The 22,999-nt window shown below is 24.9% G+C and overlaps 1 protein-coding gene across 3 annotated transcripts in view; it reads left to right on the forward strand.

Moving 5' to 3' along the window:
• The window catches only part of LOC126896601 (branched-chain-amino-acid aminotransferase, cytosolic), a 29,227-nt gene extending 6,523 nt beyond the window's left edge, over nt 1–22,704 (forward strand). For 2 of the 3 annotated variants that reach the window (XM_050669536.1, XM_050669535.1), the window contains 7 exons: nt 16,601–16,681; nt 16,914–17,150; nt 18,780–19,010; nt 19,196–19,384; nt 20,843–20,957; nt 21,373–21,527; nt 22,180–22,704. In XM_050669536.1, coding sequence (XP_050525493.1) covers nt 16,601–16,681; nt 16,914–17,150; nt 18,780–19,010; nt 19,196–19,384; nt 20,843–20,957; nt 21,373–21,527; nt 22,180–22,425 — 1,254 coding nt within the window. In that variant the 3' untranslated portion in view covers nt 22,426–22,704. Of the gene's footprint in view, nt 1–15,992; nt 16,163–16,600; nt 16,682–16,913; nt 17,151–18,779; nt 19,011–19,195; nt 19,385–20,842; nt 20,958–21,372; nt 21,528–22,179 lie in introns of those variants that run through there. The other variant, XM_050669537.1, reaches the window with a different exon arrangement.
• The last annotated feature ends 295 nt before the right edge of the window (nt 22,705–22,999 follow it).

The raw sequence follows: 22,999 nt of genomic DNA on the forward strand, positions 1-22,999 counted from the left end.
TTATTGGAGATTTTAACTACTTATTATGATATATGATCATAAATTAAAAACTTTAATATTAAATTAGTTCGTCTACTAAGTAATTTATACATATGACATATATTTATACAAATGATATAAATAAACATAAAGATTTTTAAATACATAAATAATAATTTATTATACAACTTATTATGCATAAAAACAATTCCTGTTAAAACAAAAATAAATTCTTTTCAAACGTTAAATTAAAACAAATCNATAAAAACAATTCCTGTTAAAACAAAAATAAATTCTTTTCAAACGTTAAATTAAAACAAATCTATATACAAAAAAATTAGCCACTTGCTCCGAATTTAAACTATTTATGGCAGTAAATTACTTTTCGAACCATGTAAACATTAAATAACATTAAAATGTTAAACCGAAAAAATTGAATTACGTGTTAATAATAAATACTTAAAACATAAATTTGTATAATGTTTAAATGTCAATTAACATAAAACTTAATTATAAGATAATTAATTATCTTATAATTAAATACTAAATAACTATAATATATTTAAACTTTAAACGAAAAAAAAATTTATTTCAAATCCCTGTTGATAGATTTTTTCTAAAATAATAATAATTAAAAACAATTTTTTTAGTATATTTTTTATTGATTTATAAGTGGTTAAATTATTTAATTCTATCACTTATCCGTTATATAAGGTCCAACTTTATTTATTTTTTAATAACAACAAACAAATATTTATAAAAAAAATTAACTAAAAAAAATGACTTGTCTATAGCAACTTTTGAATCAGTATTTCAAAAGTTACTAACACTTTAATTGTAAACTGAGGGTAAAGTGTGGGTTATGTTAATTTAATCATTATATTTTTCTCCGTCATGCTTATCCACTCACCTAAAAATAAAAACATTCATAACTCCTAAACTTCTTTTTCAAAAGTCGTTATTTATCAATCATTTTCTAGGTTGGATCTTTTTCTATTACATGAACTAGTTGAAAATATATGTTGCCATTAAAAAAAATGTTGATATCCTTATAAGGTATATGGAATACTTCAAAAGTATTTAATCACTTATATATGGAGAAATAAATACTAAATAAATTAATTGCCTATACTGAATTAAATAAAATTTATTTATTTTTTATTTTTTTACTTCACTAAATATTATGTGAACTTATAAAAGGCGTGGAATAAAAATTATTGCCATAATATTGACTAAAAATGTAAGGTCCGTCAATGTATATTAATTATAAATATTACGTTATTTGATTTTAATCTTTTATTGTAACCTACATTTTATGACCCTAAAATAGTACATTTAATCAAGTATGGCCAAGTTAATGATTTTTTTTCAACTAGTTGAAATTAATTGAAAAATAATTCAATGAACTAACGAGTTAATATTTAAAGTTAACCCATTATTTTTTAATAAATTAAGTTAATAGTAAAGTTAACAAAATTCCATCAACTTGATGAGTTAAATTATGTTAATGCAAATGGTAGTAAGTTTGTATATCATATTCTAAGGTGATAACATTTTTAGGGTCTAATTTTTTTCATTCCAATTATTTTATTTTTTTTTTTTGAAACAAAAAACATATAAAAGTAAAACAAAATTAATTTTATTATGGCATAATTTTATACTATTTTATCATCTAAAAATTAATTTACCTCTTTATAAACTATTGAAAATTACATCAAATTATTGGCTAAATCGCGCATGTCAATAATATGAGAATTTTTTTATTTGAGAAATACATGTCTATAATGTGATCACATTTTAATGTAGTTTTAAAAAATTATTTTCTATTGTTAGCTATACAAAAATAGTGTATTATTTTCTTTCTATTGAATTATTTCGAAAAATCGACATACGCAGTTTAACTTAAATTTATAACCTGTTTATGCTCAACCTTGCTTTTAATCAATGGAATCAAAACTAACAAAAAACATTCTTTTACTTAAAATAATAAGATATTTTTTATCTCGATTTTCAAATAATACTAAGCCTAAAAAAATATTTTGCAAAAAAGAAAACATGAAATGACGTTCATTTGTCCATTATTTACAATGACAACATTACATTTCATTTATAGATTGAAAATAATAATGATAATATCTATGACGTGGATGATATATAAGTATTCATGATTTAATACATTAAATTCTATAGTAAACTATACCATAAACAAACTATACTCTATATTTTAAGCTTTACGAGTCCATTATTCTAATCGTTTAAAATATAAATAGTTTTTTGTGAGATTTAATAACAATAATTTAAAAATAATGTCTCCCATTTTTTTTTTTTGTGAACTTCATTTTACTTAAACACTCTACTTTTTAGAAATGATTTTGCCCTTATTAACGTCTATTTTAAAGTTCAATATTAACCAGCTTTTCAGTAATCTAACGAATTACTAGTATGCCGGAGGAATGCTTTTGATATTGCAGAAGTTAGCCAATTAATATTCCTTGAAAATTAGCATCTAAATCTATATAATAATTTGTAAATTACTTCTAAATATCATTAACATTATGGATAATTTAGTTCTAACTCAAATAACACAACTTAAGAGTCTTACAAAATATTTAAAAAAACAAAATTTATTTATTTAAAAAATATTAATTAACATTCAAAGTTTTGACCTAAGCTCAAAAGTGAAAGTATTTTTTATTTAAAAGCATAGTAATTATTTTAAATATTTAAAGGAATTTACAAGGTAAAGAAAATATTTACGATCATTTTCCAATAGCATATGTGTTATTAGTTTAAAAGTATTAACACGTCACATTGCTGATGAGATAATTAACGATATTTACTTTGCATATTATTTTAAAACACATAAGTTATACGTCATTATTTATCAACGAAAACTGAGTGTTTCGATTTTCGTTCATTATACAGGAAATAAAAAAAATAATTTTCGATTGTTTCGTAAAAATAATATTGCTGTATAATTTCTTTTCTAATATTATTATACAGCTCGCACTATTATATATTTCTAACGCATACTCAACCTGTGTAACACTCCCAGTCTATATATTAAAATACTTGTAATGGATAAGTACTTATCCGAAGTTGTTATCGATCTATAAAAATCGTCTGTAAGAAAAATTCTAAAAAGTTGAAAAAATGAAAAGAAAAAAAAAATTTATGTTTTTTATATTAAAAATAAATAACAAAAAAAAATATTTTAATGTATTTTAAAAATTCTAAAATTGTTTAAAATTTTAACAATTAGTTATTCTCATGTCTATACCTATATGTGACGAAGAGTATGGGCGTAAAATTATTGATGATAAAAATAGCAGTACCCACTCCTCATCTCCAGTCATTACTTTAAATTGTTAAGAATTATTATATTTACTTTACATTATATATTTTAACTGGGACAAACGCAATTTATAAATTTACATATAGTACACAACACAATAAAAATTGTATTTACAAATTATTTTAATTATATTTAACTAATGCATGCAATGAGAAGAAAAAATTTTAATTTTTGAACTATTATGAGAAGGTGGTGTCAGCATTAAAAGTGCATCAACCATATTATTAGAAAATTAATCAATGTGATGTTGAGCAGTGAGGAATAAAAAAAGGAAAAGAGGAAGGAGTGATTCTTAGTGGAGTTTTAAAATTAATAATGAATAATAATTTAAGGGAATCTACGTTGCTATGAAGAAGAACAGAAATAAAACTAAGATTAATAGTATTTTTACGATCAACTAGATTTGAGATATCAAATACCAAAAGGACATAAAATATTAAATGCAGACTTAATGTATAAAGAAAAAAGTAGAGAGGACAATACGACACCCTGAGGAACACCAGACGACAGAGATAAATAAGGGGAATTTGCACTATTAACAAAATAAATTGAATACAGATATCAAGAGATTTAATTAGTAGTCTATGATCAACTTTATCAAATGTCTTTGAGAAATCTGCACAGGCCACACCAGTTTGTAATGGACACGAAAAGACTCATATATACAAGAAGTTAGAACTAAATTAAAAGTGGCCGTTGAACGACTAGGCCTAAAAACATGTAAAACAACAATGATATGATTTAGAAAAGGACGTCTAGAGTTAAGAATAAGAAATTCCAAAAAAATAGATGATTGAGGCAAATTACTGATAGGATGATAGCTATGGTACTATAATAACTAACTATAGTTAGTGATTTTACAAGGATCACCAGATTTGAAGATAGGAGTAATGGGACTTAGTTTAAGGGTAGAAGGAAATACACCTGCCTGAAGGGGTTTATTAAATAAAGGGAAAAAAGAACAAGCATATCATCTCATAGTCGGTACAAAAAATCATATTGGATATCATCGGGACCTAAGGATTTATTGTCTTTAAGTGAGATAACAATATTACTGACATCGTCTAGATTTAATTGAACATTTAAAGGAAGATATGAATAAGAAATATGAAAAACACATGTTTTAATCGTACTTTTCTTCTCATACAAATTAAAAATTAATGATTTCTTTTTAAAAAATATGGTTCGATTTTCATTATGAATTAATGATTTTGTAACTATGTACTATCAAGAATCAACTATGTATGTAGACGATGAAAAGGTCTTAATTATTAATGAACATGGTCGTAGCTTGAAAAAATTGTATATAGGAGCCATTTCACAACTTTGGATAATAAACCTGATGGGAAACTTTTCTTGACACATTACTTTATCTCCCCTTCCCCCACTCACAAAATAATTCAATTAATTGATGGGGGCTACAAACACTTCTATGGAGGCTAAAGCCTCCATCCAAACTATGATAATGTTAATGAAGTTCTCTTTTAAGTAATACAATTTTTTGTAATATAAAACACTCTAGAATCTTATTTACTTTGCCAATCTCAACATACACCACCATGAGTGTGTCATAAGTAGAGAAAATTTTCGGTAATCAATTTTTCAGGCGTACCTTATAAAATAAAAGTATATATATTTTTTATTATAAACAGTAGGGATGTAATTCTGTTACGTCATTCTCCGCCTAATTTCAATTAATTAATTAAGAGAAAAATTTTGATTAGAATAACCACACCTACTAATCCCACTTTAAAATTTGTATTAAAGTATTCAGGTATATAAAACAAAAAAATTCATAACTGAGGCTTTTTACAACGTTTGTAGTTAGGTAATGTACTAATAATTCTCTTTAAAACGCTTCATTATATTGAACATAATTTTAATTATGTATTATAATAACTATTTTATATAAAAATATACAAAAACTAGAAATGTAGCAAATATCTTGAGTCCTATCTAAGACACTTTCATTTTTCTTTTAAAAAATTAGCTTAATATTTCGATACATTTATTGAATTTGCTTAAAATTTGACTTTATTTTACTGTGAATTGAAAGTTCAGAATATTTCAAAGTTTCAACATAACAAAATTAAAAATTTTTACAGAAATTAAATACTTATTTTAATAACCTAATAAAAAATATTTATCAACACATCACTTAATAATAATAATAATAATCAAGTAATAATTTTTATTTTTGATGGCTTAACTTAGTTAATTTTTCTAAATTTAACTTAATTGATTATTTTTAAACATTACTTGAAAAGTTGAAGGATCTTTTAAAATTCTGTCACCCTTAAAATCCTTTACTCAATTTGAATTATAAACTTTATTGTACAATAATATTAAATAATTTTATTTTAATTTTTTATACATCGCCGGATCATAAATTAATAAAAAATATTTATAAGTTCATTGTTCACTTATTAATTACCGCATTAAATTCTATTCTCATTAAAAGTAAGTTTCTTTTAAAACTCATATACACAATTAATTGTTTACGAAAAATAAATAATTCAGAAAAAAATAACGCTAAAAAATCACGAAAAACACAAATTTGAAACTGTTTTAATTTTTAAGGTCATCTAATTTTATAGCATCTAATAAAAATAAATAAAATATATTACGTAAAAATTTTAATGAATGTATTTCATGTCCCTATTAATATCGTTAATTTATTTGAGTTTTTAATTTAAGAGAATCTACCCACAATAGACTTAATTTAAAGTGTTTTTTTATTAAATATTAATTTAATTGCGGAAATAGATCAGATTTAGAGTATTTATTGATTTTGTTTGCATTAAATGCCATAGATATCTTATTTATTTATTTATTCAATATTTAAATTATGTTAAATATAATAGTTATTTAAAAATAACCCTAAGCATCTCTTAACATACATAAGAGGAAGAGAAAAACTATTCAGCTTAATGGAACAGAATCAAACCCCTTATGTGTAAACACTGAAATGCGTTTCTTCTCTGGAAAAATGACATTTTTGGTTGTATTAAAACATTGACATTTAAAAATAACTTTAAAAAAATGTTCAAAACATGTTTTTTTTTGTATAAAAAAAAAAATATTTATGTAGAACATATATCAAGGGTTATAAATGAACATACAAAATGAAATATGGGGGCGTCTGCTAAATAAAAATATATTTACGAACCGAATAAAAATTCTTTCATCAATCAAGTACTGAATGTAAGTTGAGTAATTAAATTTTAAACACCGAAAAAAATCAAGNGATAACAATATTACTGACATCGTCTAGATTTAATTGAACATTTAAAGGAAGATATGAATAAGAAATATGAAAAACACATGTTTTAATCGTACTTTTCTTCTCATACAAATTAAAAATTAATGATTTCTTTTTAAAAAATATGGTTCGATTTTCATTATGAATTAATGATTTCGTAACTATGTACTATCAAGAATCAACTATGTATGTAGACGATGAAAAGGTCTTAATTATTAATGAACATGGTCGTAGCTTGAAAAAATTGTATATAGGAGCCATTTCACAACTTTGGATAATAAACCTGATGGGAAACTTTTCTTGACACATTACTTTATCTCCCCTTCCCCCACTCACAAAAATGCCACATCAACCCTATTTCCTTAATTATATTAAGCTTAGTATTTCTTTAAATACTAACTAATCTTCTATTTAGATTAGTAGTTCTTAGATTTATAAGAATAATTTATGAATAAATATTTATTATAGCAATTAAATATAGTATGAAATTAATATTTAATAATTTAATATTGTAATTTTTACGGAGAGATAATAAAAAATGATAAAGTAATATATTTTGTCACTTCTATAATAAGTGTGTATAAAAATTAAAGGATTTAATGCAACACTTTATAAATTTTTCTATACAGAAAATTTAGGCTAAATAACTTTTTAATTGATAAAGTTAAAATATTTTCAGTTTTTGAGGGTAATACTTTAAGTAGATAATAGTTTGTTATCGTTAAAAAAAATTGGCCAATAAAAGCTGAGAAAATAAATGTGAGCCTCAATAAAAAATCACATAGTAAAATAAATTTAATGTGAATAAAAAATTTCTTTAAACAAGGGGAGACTACAGTGAAGGCATAATTGATATTCATTGAAGTTGTTGAATCTAAATGTGATAAAAATCAAGTGAGTTAAAAATTTATTTCTAACTCAAAAACTTTTGCATGATATTTTGAAATAAACTATAATACAAAATCGAGAATTATAACACAAAAATAGCATATTTTTGAATACGGTAGCCATTTCCTCCACAAAGACAAGTCCAGAGGTCTAATTTTTTTTGTCTGTACTAAAGTATATTTCATAAAATTTAATTTAAGATATATATAAAAGTGTCAGTATTTCCGGAAAACTTTCAAAAGTTAATTTTTTGTGAAAAAGTTGTCATTTTGACCCCTCCTTTTGACCTGTGGGCAGGTGAATGGTTAGATAAAAAATATATATACCAAATGATAGGTGAATACCTAATACACCTATTTAAAAAAAATTGTATTTATCTATACATTTTTCAAAAATTTATGGCAGTTTTAAGTAAAAAAATTGAAAAAATTTCAAAAAATTCCGATTTATAAATTTGTAATTTTTTTTGGAGATTTTCCCAATTTACAAAAAACGAGGAAATTTTTTTCAATTTTGAAGGGTAATGTCTTCGACTAGATACAATTTGTATTCTTGCGATCTTTGAAAGAAATCGGTTCAGTGAGAGCTGAGAAAAAGTGGTAACAGACAAAAAATATAAATAAAAAAACACATTATAGTAAAATTAATACCTTCTCAGCTTCTCATCGAAGATAAAAATAAAATTATAACCTTTTGATAAAATAGTACAAACTAACGTAGACGAATCCAATTTAAAATTTAACCAAAGAAATGTATATTAGAATTAAAAAATCAAATCAATGTAAATTGCCATTTTTTCATTAACATTAAATGTTTAAAATAGTTTTTTTTATTCATAAAAACATATTTTATATAGTAAGAATTGATTATTTATCTCTAATATTTAAAATTAAAAATATATTTAAAATAATAATAATAAAATACTAAAATGTATGAACAGTATTTGTTTAGTGTTAATTTTGGTAACATTATTTCCAAAATACGTATACATGAGTTTTATATTTTTTAGTTTTAAATGATAGTGAAATAAATTCTTTTAAAAGGACATGCGTAATATTTATACATTAATAAAAATAGACAATACATATTTAATTTTATCTCTTTAAATCTAAGGAACTGATTGACATGTTTATATTTAATTCTAAATTCTTGTTTTACAAAGGCTACAAATTTCTTTATCGAACATTATACGAATAAAATAAAAAGTTATTTATGATTACATAATTAATAGCCGATAAACAAATATACTAGTAGATCATGTATCTAGTAAAAAGTCGAATCCAATAACAAAGGTTGAATGGATACGCAATTTTCAAATAAAAGCCGCAGTGCATTTTTTTTAAATTTTTAAACTAGGCGACATGAATGTCACCTAATGAATCAAATTAGTCTTTTGGTTTATTTTATTTCTTACCACATCCTTACCAACTGAGTCACATATATTTATCAAAAAAATACTTTTATCACATTGTAAATGACTATTTAGGTCATGAAAAAAATTTTTTATTACTCAGTAGAAATTTATATAAAAATGTACTGAGAAGCCATAATATATCTAAAATATTGTACTCTTATATGGTAATAAGTTTATTAAATTAAATATAAAATATTCAATAAAATATAATATTACTATCGATATTTAAGGTACTGTGACAGGGACGTCCGATGATGAGGCAAGAAGTGCCATTACACCCCCTGGGATTTTTCATGTAACTTATGAAAAACTAACTAGAAACGAACAATTCTAGTTATCAAATCTTTCGATTTGAATTCGAGTTTCTCTCGATATAAAATAAATTCTGCGGCAAGTTTCTAATAATTCTGTTACTAACAGTTTTTCAGAAACCAAATGTGTTATTTAGCGAACTCTAGTTGGCTTTGTACGGTTTATGAATAGAGGAAGTAAAATGTATTGTCTGTTTATTTCTAGGCATATTTCAAATATATAACAATATTTACAACAAAGTTTTCAATGTTCAGGTAAAGAACGTGTTATGTAATAAATTTATTTCGGGAGTTGGATAAATTTTTTTAATTCAAAAAGAAATTTCTATTTATACATATTTATGACTTTTTTTCTCACTTGTAATCCTTCTAAAATGTCATTTTCAGTAGGTTATTGTGTTATTAATTTTTAAAGGAGTCTCTTCACTACATTACATTATGGAGTATAAAGAATTGCCTGTACAGCTTAACCTGTTGTCAATAATTTTGTACCCCCTAGAAAATTTTTCTTCGGACGTCCCTGTACTTTGTATTTTCAGCAATTAGTATTTAGAAGCATACATAGGCCAATTTAGAAGTCATTTATATATAATAAAAAAAAAAAAACCGTATGGTAAAAAAATGTACAGTGCAAATATTGAAAATCTAAAACGCTTGATAGCACTAATATTATTCTAAGTCTTACGATCGTAGTGTTATTAGTTATCTTGGATATCATGTGAAAGCTCTTCATTAACTTAATTTGTTGTAATTTCATCGACTATTACAACAAAATATCTATTATCAATAGAAATTTAATGATTACTTTGGTGATATTAATTAAAATTAATACAGTATTATTAAGGAAAATAATTATGTATCCACGATTAAATTAGAAATATATGTAACTCTTATTTTTCCATAAAACAAATTACCAAAATACTTTACCACTAAACCTTGAAAAAAACTAGATAAATATAAATTTAAAATTAAAATTTATATTTTACCTTAGATTTTTAATTTTAGCACTGATCCTTGAAAAAACAAGATTAATACACATTTTAAATTTAAATAAAAATATATTTTTTTTTAATTATAAAAATTATACATCATGAAATATATCACTAAAATGAATTTGTAATTAAAATTTACAACAAGTCAAACATAAAACAGTGGCTTGGTCCACTCAAAACATTAACAAAAAAATGTTGAAAGAAATATTATTGACTAAAAATTATAAAATGTTACAAAATATCAAACAATAAGTTTACAGTTAGGTATTGGCACCCTAAGGAGAACACCAGAGTTTTAATCAGTATACTTATTTAGTTATAAAAGTAAAATTTTTTTCCAGTATAATTAATAGTGTTAAAGTTGAAATATATTTTGGAGTTTTTTTGATAGTAAATTAAATTTTAAAGATCACATTAATTATGTTAATTATTAATTAAGACTAATAGTTATCTAATATTAATTATCATATATTCATGATTTTATTACTGATATCGTCAAGTTATTATATGTATCGCTTAGCCTCGAAAGTTTCATTTGGAATACAACTTATTAAAAATATTGAAAACATTCAAAACAAATTTTACAAAATAATGAGTGCTAAAATGAACTTTCTTTCGTCGATTGCAATGAATAGTATTAACTTATTATCTCTAGAAAATTTTAGGAAACTGAATATTGAACTATTTGCTTGTAAATTATTCAACGGTTCAATCGATGCTGATATTCTATCAGTTTAGTTGTTCCAATAAAACTAAAATAAGTCAAAATGTACTTAACTTCATCCAGTCGAATACAAATATTGATGAAACATCTATTGTAACTCGCTTTCTTCATGCCCTTGTCTTGTTACTCTGAAATTGATATGTTCGTTAATTTTTATTTTAAATTAAAAAATACATTTATTCTTCACTTCAATAACAATTTTTTGTCTTGTTTAAATTATGTATATATATATTTTTCTATTTATTCATGATTAAATTTTTATAAATTACTAGGCTTCGCCTAGCTGGGGCTCCGCCCCAGACCCGGGGCCCTTCGAGCCTTACGCGCCTACGGCGCGTAAGCCTCTTCGGGCCGTCATCATAAGTAGGCCACTGATTCCGGTAAAAGTACCCAGCTACGCCGGGCACGATAAGTGTTTTTCAGAAAAAATATTACTTCAGAATCAGTGAAAACTATATCTAAAAATGTTATTATTAAAATCAAGAAAATTCAAAAAGAGAATATTGTAAAATGTATTGGGTATAAGGTTGAAGCCTCTTAATGAGGTATTCCCTTAAGGCCTATTCAAAAATTATTTTAGGAGGAAATTTAATACTTTTTACTTTGTTAAACATGTTATAGAAATTTTTTTGCCAAGATTAAAGTAATGATGAAAAAAAAGGACATTAGGTCCTTATATATTAGAAGTTGCCTAAAAAAATATTGATAGCGCTTGATCAAGGAGGGGCAAATCTCTCTTAAATACACCCCTGTTATACACAAAAATTATTAATAATCCAATTATAATAATTGTGTTTATATTATAGAATAATTAAAAAAAAATTTAGCAGGTTATTATAAGTGGCACACTGTAAATTTAAATTTAAATTAATATTAAAAAAAAATTAATATTAAAAATAAAATTAAAAGTTTAATTTTGATAAATATATTGGTAACTGCGATTTAACGATGAACATCATAGTTATCATAGATGAATCCCAATTCAAAAGATAAACTCATAGTCTCATACATCATATATGAGAAAAAAGAAAATTATTAACTATGTACTTAGTACTGTTCTTATAATGAAAGTACAAACTTAAATAGTTATAACGTCATGAAATTTATATATAACATATAAAATTCCTTGATAAATATAGTCAAATGCAAAATAGTGTCCTAATAATAATACACCATATAATTAAGGTTCATAATAAACGTATGAGCAGAAATGAATCACTGCGCATAATACAACAATGCGCGTGGAAAAAAAAATCGTTTTCATGTCGTAAAGTGTCGCAAGAATTTCGGGGGGCGCGCCCTGGCGTCTCGAGCGCATGAAAAAAAAAGCTCGTAAAACAGTGAAAAATGAACGGATTGAATTGATTTTTTTATCATATCTCAGGAATGTCATTGGGCGGGTCTGATGAAAATTTCAAACCTTAAGTCGTAAAACGCTGGCGTCAGCGAGCGTTTTTCTCAAAAAAGGTCGAAATTTTAAAACGCTCGCGGGCGAGCGGCAAAAATTTTCCGACCTTTGTCAATAATTTTCCCGGAGTCTGGTGACCGAGTACTTTCGTTGAAAAAAAAATTTTTGGAAATCCAAGCACGCTATGTAATTTTCCTAGTNCAAAAATTTTCCGACCTTTGTCAATAATTTTCCCGGAGTCTGGTGACCGAGTACTTTCGTTGAAAAAAAAAATTTTGGAAATCCGAGCACGCTATGTAATTTTCCCAGANAAATCCAAGCACGCTATGTAATTTTCCTAGTAAAGCGTTTTTTTCCTTGTTCTATTATATTATAAATTATGTTGTAATTTTTTTTATCATCTTGTATTATTACCTATTTTAATGTATTAGTAATTCGTTTACAGACTAATTCTTTTTGGTAATTTTTAGTTTCATATATAAATTCTGTAAAATTTTAATTATACTTAATCAAATTTGTGTATATTTGTGAACTATAATTTAAAATGGGCGTTATCACTTTAAATAAATAAATACATATTTTATAAATCAAAATTGTTATTGAAATTCGTACCACTCCATTAGAATTCCTATAAGTTTACTATTTTGTTTTTTAGGTGGTAGATTTTTAAAAGAATTTCAAAAAATATAATTATTGATACCTTAGTTTTTGCATAAGAACTCTGATGTTACTCAGATTAGATGGTTACGAATTGTTATTAGCACCCATTTTAAATTGATCATAATATCTTTCACAATCAAATAAATATTGAAATTATTGGCAAAAATATAAAGCAGATAGTTTGCTTAATTATTAAACATAAGCAATTCATTTCAAAAACCATGACACCTTCTTTTATTGATAAAATAGTTTAAAATGTGCCAATAACTACACTTTACTCTATATAATAATTTTTACATAATAAATAATAATATGCGGATATACAAACTTGTTTATCTTTCCATTCTTTTAAAATAGTTATAAAACGTTGATTATGCTATATATAAAAAAACTTTTTAAGATAAAGCTAACAAATAGTAAATTTCCCTAGAAATTACATAAGCTATTTTAAATCGCGTTCAAAATACAATTTACAGTGGATCACATGTGAATACAGAATTTAAGTCACTGGTTTGTTTTTCTTTATAATTTATAATAATATGTAACTATGAAACGTACTACTGAACTTAATATGAAACTTCTAAAATCAATGTATTATGTTTTTAAAATTTGTTACTATATATTTTAATTTTGAAAATACTCCTTAAAATCAAGATTTTCTTTTAACTATTTAAACAAAAATTATCTTGTTTTTTTCTCTGTTCATGTTTTAGTTTAATATCGATTTATACATTAAATACATTTTTTTTTTCAACGACATTTTTAAATAATCGTTGTACAGACCAATTCCTCTCTCAATTTTTTCATTGAATTTCAATTTACGACCTACTTTTGTGAAAAACATTGTTTGAAATGACGAATAAATGTTATTACTGTAACACATATTATTACTGTATAAGTATTGAATGTTTTTTAAGCTTATAGTAATCCCCATTGTCAACAATTGACGAGAAAGAATGAATAACGCAATTGTTGTTGTTTTTATATTTTAAATCATCGTCTTGATCTCAAAAACTACGTCGCTCATCATATTCGAACAGATACATTTACTTTATTACTGAATTTTTAGGCTATTTTAAAAGAGCATAATCAAATGTTTTTATTCCATTAAATGTTTTAAACTTTAAATGTAAATAATATGATAGAATTATATTAATGGATGCGGGCGCCTGCGTCAATTCTATTTCTTAATTATTGTAGCAAAGGTTTTACTTATATTAATTGGAATAATCTTTGCCGTGATAACCTATTGGAAAATACACACGATGGAGTATATTTTCAAAGCTTTCTTGTATTATCAAATCATTACAATCAATTAAAATACACTTATACGGGAAATCTCCTATTTTAACTCTCAATTTTTGAAAATTAAAGAGAAAAATTTTATCTTTTTAATGGACAAATTGAAATTTTTTCAAGTTATTTCAAATATTTTAATAATATACCCTATAAGAAAAATATAAAAAAAACATCTTTCCCTTAATGATTAATTATATAATATAACTTAATATAAGTATAATTTGTATATATTTTATTCTTACTGTTAATTATTTTTATTAGCATAAAATTATTTTTTAATTCAATAGTCTTTTACAATTTAAAAGAGTTTTGGACACAATAATATTGTAAATTCTGATGCTAAACACATTAATTTTAAATCATTAAATCAATATAATACTAATTTTGTTGAACATGGGAAATATTCTAATAATAATGACTGGCATACATTTTGAAAATACTAATTTTAAACAGACAAGCTATTAGATAAAAAAAAAATATTTTATTGAATTATGAAAAATTAAAAGGTAATCATTTTATTTAAATAGTCAATAGAATTTTCATACGGAAGATATTACTAAAAAAATTTTAGAGTGAATTTTTATTCTTAAATTTACTAAATTTAATACGACAATAGTTGAGAATTAAACATTATGTTTCCTCATTGATTATGCCATTAAGTTCTTAGAATCTATGGATATCCAGAGAATTGGGCGTCATTTAAAAAATATATTTCTAAATTTTGTATACTTGAGAGCGAGTGTTGAAGGATTTTCATCCGATTATCTCTTTTTAGAGACGAAAAATCATAGTAAACATTTTTGAAGCAAGACTCGGGTCTCAAATTGCATGACACATTTAATGTATAGAAAGATTATGTAGGAGATTAAATAAAGCCAAGGAGACTTAAAACATGGAGGGATTTTTACTCTATGCAGGATGATTTTATTATCATGTCTCAAAAAAAAAATATATTTTACTTTTAATAATACTTACATAGTAACATAATACTCAATTTTTATACCAGGTATTTTTATTAATTGGAAATCACCATATATATCTTGTCAATGAAATAAAGTTAAAGCCTTTCCATAATAAATGATTAACTGAAAAATGTTACTGATACATTCATTAAAATAAAAATAGAATAATAGATTTTCATAGTAATGTGTACAAAAAAATGTCATTTTAAATGAAGTTACACATATACATATACATGTATTATTTTCTTTAAGTATTTATCTATTATCTACTCATTTACATATGTAAAAGTGAATACTCTAATTGAATATATAATTATTTCAATAATTAAAAATGTCCAAAAAAAAAATGTTTATTTACGTCAGGTGCTTATCAATTAAAACTTATGCATATTAACACGTTTCTCCTTCCTCTAAAAACAAGTTTTTTTGAACTTCAATGACCCGTCGTAACCAAGAAAATTGTCTATGTGCTTAATTCGATTGGTCGGAAGTTACTAGAGCTTAGTAGTTAATTACCACTTCTATTAACATCTAATGAACGTAATAAATTTAATAATACTGCGGATGATAAATACAATCTAATGATAGATTAAATCTTAGATAAAGCTCACGCGTTAACTAATAATAACCGATTATTTATATAAACGGCATAAGAAATTGATTTCAGTGTTAATTCACAATTTCTAGTTTTCACGCCGCTTTCTAGACTTGATTTTTTTTACTCATTTATACGTGTTTAATAAAAGTAAATTTAACTCCAAAAATAATTATTTTCCATTTTATTTTTTATAATTAAAAATAATTTTTATCTTTTTTTCGGTTACCTTAATATTTAGTTGTTTATTTATAAAATGACGGCTATCGATCCTATTCTTTCGGTTACTCAAAAGCTTCTCAGGCAAAGAAAAGTGAGTTTACTTCTTGATCGAGTAGTGTAAGCTAAATTCAAATTAATTTGAAACTTATTACTTTATGTAAATTTTAAGTCATTGTTTACACATGTTACCAATGATTTTTTATAAGCGCAAAAAAATAGTAGTGGTCAAAATTTTAATTATATTTTATTGTGTATTTAAGTTCAAAAAAATAATCCTAACCTAATGTTGTTAACTACGTAAAACCTTTTTCATAAAATTATACTATGTAAACTACACCGTTTTATGCAGATAATTATATTTATTAGGTAAAAATCGTGGATTCGTCCAATAATATCACCAAAAAAACAATATATATATTTTTTCAATTTAATTAAAATATTATTGCTATTAAAATAAATACAATTTTATTATCAAATAGTTTTCTTATCATAATTATAAAATAAAAATCTGTTTGTCTTTTAATTTTAGACTTGCAGAAAAGTACTATGCATTCAACATCTCTTGGCTAAAAGGAATCAGTCATCAGTGTCTCACAGAGATTCAGATAAGGTACAGATACAGACACGATTTTCAACATTTATGTCATCAATCTTAGTGCTTTTACGACTCAATGCCGCAATGACAAACATTGTCTTTTATTAAATTAAAAATACAAGGAACACGTTAGATTTAAAAAGCATTAACTATTGTTATTAGTCATTAAATTAATCTAAACAAATCGCTAATCGGTAGACTACTTCCTTTAAAGTCAACTAATTTCCAATGTGAATTTTCGTTTTAGCCTTTACACATAGATACAGAAATCGATATCACACTATCAAAATCGTCCAAATTAAAAGAAAATGCAGTTAATATCATTAAAAGTGGCGCTAATATCAAATTCGGTACATTATTCACTGATCATATGCTTAGGATATCTTACGATAAACACGCCGGTGGTTGGCAAAAACCTTACATCACCCCAATGGAACATCTCAGCTTTCACCCAGCTGCCAAAGTCCTTCATTATGCAACTGAAGTAAGATCCTTAATTTTTAAATATATTTAATAAAAATATGTCTTATATTTAAGTTTGTATTTAACTATTTAATAATATAATTAAATGTATGCTTAATGGAATGATTTAAAGGTAACACAGATTAATGTCGATTTTTAAAATTATTAAAACAATTATAAAAAAACAGCTGTTAATTTTCTTTTCTTATATAGCTATTAAGCATCACAACTAAAATATTCACCATAGTAATTTGTTATTTGAAACTTTATTCTTAAAAATCATTATTAAGCTTTAAAATTTATTTTAACGTAACATTTAAACGCCAAACAATTCATTTTTCATAACAATTTAGATTAGTAAAAAAATATTGAATAATAAAATAAATTTATGCAATAATTTTACTCGTGTAACGAATGGCATAATTAAAAATTTAGGTCAAACTATAAGCCATTCAATATTTCTAAAATTAATTCTTGAAATTTATTAGTGCAAAATTATTTTTGTTAATTTATTTTAATGAACACAAAGGAAATATTTTGAAATGCTATTGAACTCGCACGTTTTCATTTCAAATTTGAAGTATTTTAATTTACAAACATTTTCGATTAAAACTTACACTGAAATTTGTGGTATTTACAGTTTGTAGGGTTTTAAATGAACAAAAAAACATCAAATCGTTTTTTCTTACGAGTAATTAAATTTTAAAGGATATTTTGTGATGTAATTACAAGTTGTAAACGCACTAAATATTTTTTATACTAATTTTTGTTTCTTCTTTTACAATCCTTCTAGGTAAAACGTTATTTTTTATGTGAATTCGTAGTTCTGTTGAAATAAATTTAAATAAAATTCAAAAATATAGAAAATAGTTTACAATAGTAGATCAAATACATTTATTTTATTTTTCTACAAAATATATTTTTAACCAAGTTTCTAAGAAGAAATCACAAATTCATGTACAAATATGAATTTAAATAATCATTGTATTCCTACATAATAACATTGCGGATGTAAACATCTGCCGTCCTTGTGCAGCTAAATCATTTGTAGGTCAATGTCCGACCCTAAACTAAATACAAACGATACAAAACGTCGTCTACAATAAAATAAATTGAATCATATTGCCTGCTATGGTCACGAAGTTAGCAATACGCAGGGACATATTACTTTGTGATTAACTGTTTTTAATTGGGAAAATATTGATGTGATTTTCATTATAAAAAAACATCCAGTCATAAAATATAACCATAAAATTACATCATTTGTCACGTATAACTCGCAATCACTTTCTCGGCAATTAAATTTTTTGTACCTAAGATATTAATAATTCGATTATAAATAATCGTCAAGCAAACTTTTCTTAATCACGCTGAATTAAATTCAAGGTGATTAACTAAAATTGTTATCTCAAAATAATATTTTTGTCGATAAATACCAATCGTTAAACTTTAATCAATATGTGGCTGTAAAAATTAAGACATGACCTATCGATTGTTGAAAATAATTTTTAAATTTTGATAATCCAATAGCTTTTCGTTATATCTGAAATGTTAATTTTTTGTTCACAAAATTAAAGTTAATATATTATTTTTTTCAGAAAGTTAATACTAATTTCAAACTACAAAATATTTAGTAAATTTTTATTTATAGGTGTTTGAAGGAATGAAAGCGTATAGATCAGTTCGGGGTCACATGAACTTATTTCGACCCGACCTCAACCTTGACCGGTTTAATTCTTCTGCAAAACGGGCCGGACTACCACAAATTGACAAAGACATTCTGTTAAAGTACATCGAACGGCTAGTGATGATAGATAACGAATGGCTTCCAATATCAGCACCCCTTAGCATGTACATAAGACCAAACCTGGTAGGAACAGATGTAAGTATTTGAACATTTAATTACGAAAATTATTACTAATGAAATGAAAGTTTAGCCATACAAATTCAGAGATGGGTTTGTTTGCCTTTGCATTTTAACATTTTATTTATATAATTCTTTAATAATGTATAAAGAACACATACAAGTGAAAATGTTTAAAAATTAATCTTTTTTTTATTCTGAAGGGTACTCTCGGCGTAGGAGAAACTGAAAAAGCCATGTTATACATAATCATGTGCCCCGTTGGTCCATATTTCTCCAGCAAATTTAAATCCGTTCGACTTATGGCTGACCCTAATTTTACCAGAGCATGGCCGGGTGGTAGTGGTGACAAGAAAATGGGTGCTAATTACGCATCTACCATATACCCACAGGTAAATATTTAATTGAAAGTTAACAAGTCTGACTATTAAGTCGAATTAAGTAAAAATTTCCGAGAATTATAAACATTTACTTTCTTACATATAAATTGAAGTTCGAAGACAAAACGGTCATAAATAAATCGTACGAGCGCCAAAGAGCAAATATAAATGACATATCAATATTTGATTATTATTCAATGGTTAATTGTATTTTTTTATTTTATCATTAAAAGGAAGTGAAATTATATGTAACCAACAGATTTGTTTGTTGAAATATTAGGACAACAATTTGTTCTCATGAAAGGCTACGAATCAACAAAATTAGTTATAATTATATCCTAATTCAAAAAATTGTTGTTTTTCATAATGGTCTTTATCCAAAGTATAGATTTTTTTAACTTAATGTCATCATATAAAATAGATAATGGCTCACATTTTGAATAACAAGTATAATAAATAAATTGCACTTAGGTACTTACTACTAAGAAAAATGTCTGTGTCGATAACTGTATTGAAACAGTACGAACTAAGAACTCGGTTTATCAATTCTATCGTCTATCGTCTATCGTTTCATTATGTTTTTTACCTTATCAATACTATACTCCTCAGATTATTTCAAATATCACGCATGTAGAAAATGCTGACTTAGTGACGACCCCGTTAATTTAACAATCTACTTTTTTTCAATTTTTCAATTTATTTATACCATTCTGAGACAGTGGAAAAAAATATCAATCAAAATCGTATTTACTTTTCGTTAATTATTTCAACACTCGCATAATCCATAAAAATTCGTCATCAATAGAAATTTCTTTTGATGGTCTAGCCAAGGCCTAACCGATCAAAGGTTAAGCACACACTGCATTCGGAAATCTAATATTATAATTATAATAAAAACTATGAAAATAATTAAAATTTTGTCCTCGTCGTAAAATAAAATGAATTCTATTCAAACAACAATTGAATATTTGAGTACAATGGATTTAAAATGAGATTTTTGTGTTTTCATTATTTTTGTACTCTATTTCCACAACAAATCTATTTGCTTTGAGTTTAAATTAATTTGCGAGTTATTATACTCGCTTAAGGAATTAATCGAAACTTAAATTATTTGGCGATTCTCCGGAAGCGTCTAAAAGTTTTCACCGAGAGAAAACTCTAAACGGTCTTGTAGGAAGACGACGATGACGATAACGACAACAAAACAACAACAATGGGCTACTCTAAACGCTATTCTGTGTGTGTGTGTGTGTTAATATACATATACTTATATCCATAATATCGCGAGCGTTATTGCTAAGGAGATAAACGATCGAACTTCGCATCTCTCGAAAAGGCTATTTCCTAACACGTCGAGATACCGTTAATTATTATTCTACGATTATAATTGTAGAGAAACTCTTTAACATCTAGGACAATTCAACCTCAAACAATGATGCAACTTAACAAGTAACCTTATGTTGTTTTTAGAAATTGGCGTTAGAATATGGATGTCATCAGTTACTATGGCTGTATGGCGATGACAGACAAGTCACTGAAGCCGGAACTATGAACGTTTTTATGTTTTACAAAAATCAAAAAGGGGGTAAGTTATTATTTTTTTGTATAATACTCAGATTTACTTTTGGTCTATTATGAGACATTTCATCTTTGAAAGCTTAAAATCAATTAAAACTCAACGGTTGATACATTTAGTAATATTACATGAATTTCAATAAATGAAATTTAATGAATTAATTTTACTCGAAAACAAGAAAATTTCTAACATTCCACTTTTAACTAATTTTACTAGAAAGATTTATTTTAAAACAAATGTAAATTAAATCTCCTACAATTTCTAATTTTGAAATTCACAATTACAATTTTCAATACTTCATTTATATTCAACGATAATTATTTTTGAACAATCATTAACTTGTCTAATTCCGGTATGTCTAGGACTATGATTATTAAGTACTTTTGTTTATATAATTACCCAACGTTTCTTATTTAATTAACAGAAAAAGTATTGTGCACGCCTCCATTGAACGGATTAATACTACCGGGTATTACCAGACAAACTGTACTAGAATTGACCAGACAATGGGGAGAATTCATAGTAGAAGAAAGAAATTTCACTATGGACGAACTAATCGAGCTTAATGAAAATAAAAGAGTAAGATCTAATCACTAATAATAATTTTTTTGTCAATGCCACATAATATATTTTACTGAATAACACCTAAATGATATTCACAATGACAATTATTACTAAGGATGTAGTACTATCAATTAATATTAACTACATTAACAATAGGTATAGTAATGTTATATTTAAAAAAAAATTACTTTATCAATTTTTAATCAAATAATCTAAAATCAAAAAGCATGGAAATTGTAACTACTGATAAAGAGAAGTAAAAATGGCTATATAAGATAAATAACGCTTCAGTGAATAATTGATTACATCACTATAGCTGTTTTTAGTTCGAAGAAAACAGCCTTTATCTAAAAAAGCTTATAAAAATTTGATAAACTTTTATCTCTTGACGTAATGATCAAAACATTATTTGACCATGTACTATATTTCCGCTAACTTGCAAACTCTTTTTCCACATTTATAATAATCGTTACGATATAAAATAAAACGATTACAAATTATAATACTGCATTAAATATATAATATATTGGTTTTTATTGATTTTTAACAATACCAGTTTTTTGTTATCAGTTCCCACGATTTTTATTCAATGTTTCAATGTTTAATTATTTACTTTTTATTTATAATTTTTCTGTTCACTATCGTTTTTTTTTTTGTTTTTTTATAGTTACTTGAAGTATTTGGAAGTGGTACAGCTGCTGTCATTAGCCCTATATCCTCAATTTTATACGAAGGAAAGGACATAAACTTGCTAACCATGGAACATTCATCTTCTTTACATGAAAGACTTTTCAAAACAATAACAGACATACAATACGGCATTATAGAGCACCCGTGGGCAAAGATGATCAACGATGAGCCGCAACTGTATGAAAAACAAACATACACCAATTATATCCAACAACAACTTTAGTTGTTCCTTAATTAATCGATTTTTTTTTTATTTGTTATATTTTATAATATAATTGAAGTATTTCAATCATTTTGTTGTTATGTTAACTCATTACTACTGTACAATCGAGATATGAAATATTAATCAAATTACCGAGCGATGAACATCGACTTTGGGTAATCATTTTCTTTTTTTTTTAATTTAAATATTTTATGTCAACCTAATTATTTCTACTTGTATAATTTATGATAAAATAATGTTATATGTTTATTTATGACAATAAAAACGTTTTCACACAGATTTTTTAATTTACCTATTTTTTTACTTGAAATTTAAAAAGTTTTAAATTCTTTTTATTTTAACAGAGTTATAACTAACGGCCATTTAGACAATGCATATTGAATTAAATTGATGAAAGTTGATTGCTTCTACTACCAACTCTACTTGTCTACTAATAATTGATTTATAATAACTAAGAAAGCCTTATGATGCCTATTTTTCAGGCATAGGCACCGCCTTACATGTTGTTTTTTCTTTTGGTATTTATTTAATAAAAAGCAAAATATTTACTTCAAGATACGTTATTAATATCTGT

This window comes from Daktulosphaira vitifoliae, unplaced genomic scaffold (assembly GCF_025091365.1).
Source record: "Daktulosphaira vitifoliae isolate Bord-2020 unplaced genomic scaffold, ASM2509136v1 Scaffold_1, whole genome shotgun sequence".
Classification (NCBI taxonomy): Eukaryota; Metazoa; Arthropoda; class Insecta; order Hemiptera; family Phylloxeridae; genus Daktulosphaira; species Daktulosphaira vitifoliae.